This window comes from Habropoda laboriosa, unplaced genomic scaffold (genome assembly GCF_001263275.1).
Source record: "Habropoda laboriosa isolate 0110345459 unplaced genomic scaffold, ASM126327v1 scaffold9, whole genome shotgun sequence".
Taxonomy (NCBI): Eukaryota; Metazoa; Arthropoda; class Insecta; order Hymenoptera; family Apidae; genus Habropoda; species Habropoda laboriosa.
In genome coordinates this window covers 2,443,079-2,449,963 of record NW_017100191.1, presented here as the reverse complement: position 1 = coordinate 2,449,963, position 6,885 = coordinate 2,443,079, and the positions used below count along the sequence as shown (strand labels likewise).

Below are 6,885 nucleotides of genomic sequence, written 5' to 3'. Positions count from 1 at the left end.
TATAGATAGATACACCACTGAATGCACACAGAGAAAGTGTTTTATTCTTTTTTCTCTCGTCAAGCGAGAAAATTCAAGCCAATGAACGAGTTTCTTTTGCTTTTTCTTTTTTAACACAGAGCAATAGAGAATTCACAGGAGTGTACACTTGCTTTTTTCTTTGAACGAAAACAAAAAAAGAAAGAATAAAGAAACGAAAAACAGAAGAAAGAGAGACAAAAATGGGACACGACTCGCGCACGAAGAAGTGAAAGCAGAGGAACACGCGGGAGAAACTATTTTTATTCACGCTAGTATCTTCTTTGCGCCGTTATCTGTACTTTATCGTTCTTCTTTTTGTTCTTGCTGTTTCCGGATTTTCGAGTTCGTTTTTCTCCTTCATTTTCCTTCTTCCTCTTTTCTTTTTTTTTCTCACGTATTCTGCGACATTGTTTTCTTTTCTTTTTTTTTGGTATTTTGTCGTTGGGGGTGGTAAAAAATAAAACTGGCAAAATAAAGTGTGAAATAATGTTTAATAACTTGGGTCTGGGTAATCATACACATCTCTTTATTATTACTTTTTTTGGTTTTTCTTCGAGATTTGCAGTCTCGTGGTTCGACAAAACAATCCCAAATTCGATAATTGTGTTAAAAGATTCGGTTTCAAAAGAAACTATGCTAATTGAAGTAACAATACTGTTCACGCTGAGCTAATTTAACGTAGTGTTGTAGTGGCATAGTCTATTTAGAAACAACAATCTGCGTTTCAGCAATTCGAAAAAATATTTCAAGATCACTGTTCAACGATATCGAGTTAAAAAAAAATTATTTCGCTAAAACTTGGACTGTCAAATTGAGCAAACACGTGTCTCTGCAATTCCACATCCTAAGACGTGGCAATTTCAGGCCTACATTTCGTCCCGTTACAGAGGAGTCTTCTAAATAACTATACTTACGAATAATGTAAGGGTAATTCTATGAAATTCCTTTTCAACAAATTCCACGAAAAGCGTAACAGGATAAGATCGTGGAAATACCAAAGGCAGAACTAATTAATTAGCAATTCCACGTTCCGACGTGAATTCCAAGGATTTTTCCATGTCGTTACAAGAAGAAATATTTCAACATAAATAATAAAAAAAAAAAAAGAAAACAGAAAAACAGGGATAGGTAATACCTTCGTTTACACTTAAATCAGATCTGTGAGCTCACTTCCTTAGTACACCAACAATTCCAATTACACCTTTATTTACATATGTTAGAAGAAAAGAAAGGTAAACATAAAAGTCAACGAATCTTCTTTCTCGTTTTCACTGCAATTTTTTCGAGCAATTTCACTATTGAATTCTTCGGCAATTCCAAGGACACACGAAAACGATACTCGAACGAACTCGAAGCGATCGATCGATACTTCCACTCCCTTTACATGAACCACGTAGTTGTCGTTGAACATCGCACGACTTGACCCGCAATTCCATCGTTTACGAATCTTTGTTTCAACTCAAAAACACGGGGAAGAAGAAAACTGCACTCGATAATATTGATTATCACTAGCAATTCCACCCCCGTACCCCCCAAACCCCGGCAATTCCACGTTTTCCACCGGTCACGAGCGTTCGTTCGTTTTAAAAACCGTTTCACGATTGAAAAACAGGGCGGCACGGACCACGAGTCGTTCGATCCTCGTTTCTCGAGTCGTAGACATCTCGTCGAACGCGTCGTGACGCGCGTCCACTTGACAGGTCATCGTTTTCTATTGGCGCCGCGATGAGGAGGCTCCGGCGTCTTTGCCGACGAGGTCGAGGGTGTCCCCTGGGCCATCAACACCAATGGTTGTCCGAACGGCCTCGTTCCAGACATTGATCCACCGCTGCCGCGTCCTGGTCAATGGAATTGCAACAGTTCCACGATAATATTCTGTCGTTTTCCCTCGATCGATTCACTGAAAACGCGACTCTTTCTCTCTCAACGCAAGCTGACAAACCTGATTCGTTCATTACTCGCCGCAATTCCACGGAATTTCACTATGAAACGCCACCGGCGCCCACTAGAAACGCTTCTTCTGCGTACCTGCGGTTATTAACCATCTCTTTCTCCCTTCGACGTTGTTCCTTCCCGTCAAGATCGATTGGAGTTGCACGTTTACGCTCCGCGATGAATGTTTTGTTAGTCTTTTTGCACTGATTTCGATTAGTTCCGCCGCTGTTACGTCGCAATTTCAGCGACCGGGAGTTCCTGAATGAATTTGGGACCGTTGATGCTATATATTAGTTCTTGTTTCCCGTGGAATTGTCTTAGATTTTCAACTGTTTTTTGTTTTTGTTTTCGTTATACGACCGCGTTTCGGTCGATATTTGAAAAAGGTTAGAGTGACACCGTGGGATTTCTCTCGCGGGGAAAGCGGGGAAACATTTTTCTCCAACATCTTCGTTTCAAACATCTTCGAACTCTTTCCAACACATTGCACAACGATAAAATAACAAAAATACCAATGAAAAGAATTTCCATTTACATTTACAAGCATCGGTACTTCAGCGTAGGTTTTCGACAGGTTTTGCGAAAGAAAGAAGAGAAAAAAGATATACGAAAATTCAAACGACAGTGGAGAGATGACCCGACACTGGCAATTCGATCAGCTCCGAACAGTAGTGATACAGCGACAGAGGGAGAGACTAGAGTAACGATGGCGCGCGGGCAAAGAGGAAGAATGAAGATGAAGCAGGAGAAGAAGACAGAGAGACTTGGGGGCATAAATAAAAAGAGAGACAGATGGAGAAGTTACGAGTCATGTCCCTGAAGAAGACGAGCATTCGTCTGTCGATATAAAAGTATAAAAGAAATAGAACAGGGTTACGTGCCACCTTGAAGCAGAGATCGTTCAATCGAGTCTCTTCAGGGTGCATTCTTAAGTATTGTAAACTTATAATCTTACAGGTATCGTCGTACTTTCCATTTTGTTCCTTCGGCAATTCCAATATCGATACCATAGAGGCTACCAGAATTTAGAATACTCTTCAAGAATAAACCGACGAGGAATTTCATAAAAGAATTTCTCAAAAAATTCTTTCCTACCGTTCGCGTTCATCTTTCACAGTCTACGAAACGTGTATTCAATGTTAATTTAGGATTCACATTCGTCGTGTCGTTTCGAATATTCCGAACAATTTCGTTCGTCGGCAATTTTTCTCATCGACAATTCCCGGCACAACCTGAACAGCGCTCTTTTATAATCGAGAGAAGCAACAGGAATTGCGTTACTTTCGAATCGACCAAATAGACGTGCAACTCTGCTTCAAGGTAAAGAGGATTCGGTGTGCTGTGCCTTACCAGAGGTGGACGAGGGACAGGGGTGGGAGGAGGCCCTCGCTGACGAAGGTGCTGGAGGATGATCTGCTGTGGGAGGCGTAGGTGGTGAGTTTGTCGAGTTTCCACGGATCTCGCCTGCCTGCTTCAGCACCTGGTATATGGCGTCCACGTCTGCCCACACGGTATAGAGAGACAGCAATGCAAAAGCACACGAAAGACACATCACACGAGGTGCTTTCCCCTTTTTTTTTTTCTTTTCTTTTCTTTATTTCTCTTGCTGGGTTCCTCGCGGCAATTCCATGGCTAACGAGTGTCCTTGTTAACCTGTTAACTGGGGAAGACGAGTTAAGCTCGTCGTTGGTTCGCAGTTACATAGAGCACAACAGTTTATTCATTCAAGGATTAGATTCCCTTATAGTAAAGTACTTCATATTCGTAGTTGCAAGAACCGAAATGAAGTAACTGGTTGTAATTGTTACTCGTTACTGTAATTGTTACAGATTCAATTTTTCGTCTACGACGTGAATCCAGTTAACAGGTTAACACGCTGGCGAATTTGAGGGCCAATGTGTGTCCCTTACACGGATCAATTATAGCAGGCTGTTTCGGCTCATTCGAGACCCATAAACGCATATTTCATTAGAACCCTCAGTTTCAATGTTTTGCTACGATCAACGAAACAAAACCGTGAGAAATAAGCGATCTTTGAGAATTTTTTTTGGCTAAACTATTAAACATATCGTAATACTTCTGGTTTCGACGGAAAGGAGTATCCTTCGTAACGTTTAATATTGTTATTGTATATTTTGTACTTTAACTTAACGCTGTCAGCAACGTACGTCTGGTTGGCTTACAGTCCAGCATCTGTTCAAGCGATTTCAAACCACCAAATTTCAAACATTATTCTTTTCTGATAGTTTACACTGGGATTGAACCGACTTGTAACAAAAAAAAAAGGAAATTTTGAAAGTGTTATACCGTTTCGTCGAAAAAGTCTAGTTTTCTACCAAAGAGATTGGTTTTATATTGTTTTTCAAAACTCTATAAATAAAGAAGAAACATTGGTCGTCGGTCGGATCCCTTGAGAAATGTGCACGGAATTGAATGAACTTTATCCGAGGCTGATCGTTCGATTATATTTTGAGTTATCCTGCGCGTTAACATGAAAAATATGGTTTCGAGAAAATCGCGTTTAAAGTTTAAAGCCTTGACGCATCTTCGCAAGTGTGCGTGTAATCTTGTTACTTCTACGAATTCGTTCTTAATATCGTTGGGCCAAATTTGTCAGACGCACTTTCAATTTATGCGAGAAAGAGAAAATCAATTTTTGAAGACTTTCAAACTGGATCCCCCCTTAAGAGCTTTCGGTGTTATTCTAAACACGTTTCTATTAGACAGACTGTACTATTCTACTCGTCGAAGTGAAAACGAACGATACATCTGACGGACGATCGAGACGAATTTTAAAGACACTCGTTGTCCATGGACACTGCAGTTTTAGCCCCCAGCTGAGTCCGGTAATTGCACGCTAATGGGGTCTTAGAGTCTCTCGTTCAGGCTCACCGTAGCTCCATAAATAAATATAAACAATGTCGAATAGAAAAAAGCTCATCTCACCTAATCTGGAATTATTTTTAACACGTTCCGTGCCACGTGTACCAATGAAACTTTCGTTAAATGAAAAAAAAAAAGGAAAAATGGCTCGTAGATTCAATTCTCGTGGAAAATATGTGTAAAGGAAGATCGGACTGTCAAGAATTCCATAATTTTCTTACGCACAAATTATGATTATCTTCGTGGTATAATTATTGAGAAATTTGGCAATATTTTGATGCGACTTGTTCGTCTCTTTTCCGTATTCTGATAAGACGGAACGCGTTAACAGCAACCCAGACTAAGAAGAAATACGCCAGACGGTCTGAAGACACTTTCTCAGTCTCATTTAGCAGAAATTTGTTGATTAAAAAATTCTTATCCCAGGGAGAGACGTGGTTCTGTCGTTGAAACAGGTCCAACAGATACTCGAGAGGTCGGAATGACTCTGAACGAGGGACAGCCACACGATAGTACCATAGAATAATATATTTCCCTTGTCTGCAGCTTGTTCAAGTCACCGAGGGACACGAGGGAGAAAGCTGAAGGGCGGATGATCCGATTAATTTGGTTAATCGCGACGAATCGAGACGTATAATCGATGATTGTGATCGTGAGAGGTCGATCGAGGTGAGAAAATGAGGAGCAGAGCTTCGTGCAGCCTTGTTCTTCCGTTTACTTACCGGAGAACCGATCGATGCTCCTTTCAAGTTCCTTTTTCTATTTCAATAATCCACCACTGAAGAAATCACTTCTAACTTGGATTACACCTTTTCCTTTACGACAACGAGTCGGACTCGTTGCACATATTGTGGTCAAGGTGCGACAAGGACGGTTGTATTAGTAAGAAAAATTCGTTCTAATTCTAACTGTATCTAGTTTGAATTTATAAGATTGAAGATGTAAATAACGTACGGTACAGTAACTTTTCTTGTCTGATATAATATTGAAACGATAAACAGCCGACGCTTATATGCACAGGCAGTAAAAAAATACCGTAAGTCAAGGGGTTAATCTTGGAGATTGAAATTTCAGGTACAGTAAATTCTCTACAAGAGTCAGTAAGTTTGGATTCTACAAGTGACAGTATAGATGGTCCTACGCCAAGGTCTGCGCCATTGCTGCGCCCATGTTATCTCGCTCGCAGTCAGTCAAGCGTGTAACGCTACATCAGACGCTTTCCTTTTTTTCATCTGGAATTTTTTTTAACATGTTGATGAGATTTTTCTGAAGAAAATGATATCAAACACGATATAATTTGAACAACATTTACTTATTAACACGTTCACTGTCGCGCCAGATTTACAGGTTGCTGTCAGGCGGCCACAAGAAAATACATTTTAAGCATAGGATTATAGTATTAAGCTTTATAATTCTTTTTTTCAATTGAAAATAATATCTAGCTAGCTACGAAGTTCAAAACTTTTAGTCGACAACATTTATTTTATTTTAATTATTCTAAACATTTGAGGCACTCCAGTCACCGATGACCACCACGGCTATATCGAGGAAACAATCTAATGTTAATACTTATTGAGTGATTAATTTAATTTCATAATATATCGCTTTAGCGAGCCACCGTTTGGTTGCCAATTGTTTATCACATAGAGTCGGCCTACCTCCACGTAAAAACAAAAAATGTAGGGTCGATTCCACAAGGGTCAGTAAAATGTAGGGTCGATAGCAGCAGAAAAGCTGCTAAACAATTAGAATTAAATGTAACGATAGAAATTATTGCAGTAATGCGTAATGCAATTGAAAAATTGAGAGAATCAAAAGAAAAAACACGAATTCGTATCTCTCTCGATTCTAGAATATAAGAAAATTTGAATAAAATACGCGACGAGAATTGGGGAGAAGCATAAGTTAAACGCGTAAAAATATTCAATAATAAACGAACTAGGGATGAAGCTATTATTTCAATACGCGATGCACTGACTCTAGTATTTACTAAAATTCAAAAATTCTCGTATAAATTCCGAAAATAGATTATTAATTACGGTAAAC

The 6,885-nt window shown here is 39.6% G+C and overlaps 1 protein-coding gene across 1 annotated transcript in view; it reads right to left on the bottom strand.

Moving 5' to 3' along the window:
* The window catches only part of LOC108570114, a 60,196-nt gene that overhangs the window by 2,225 nt on the left and 51,086 nt on the right, over nt 1–6,885 (bottom strand). Inside the window, 1 exon segment of the mRNA XM_017931908.1 lies at nt 3,307–3,456. Coding sequence (XP_017787397.1) covers nt 3,307–3,456 — 150 coding nt within the window.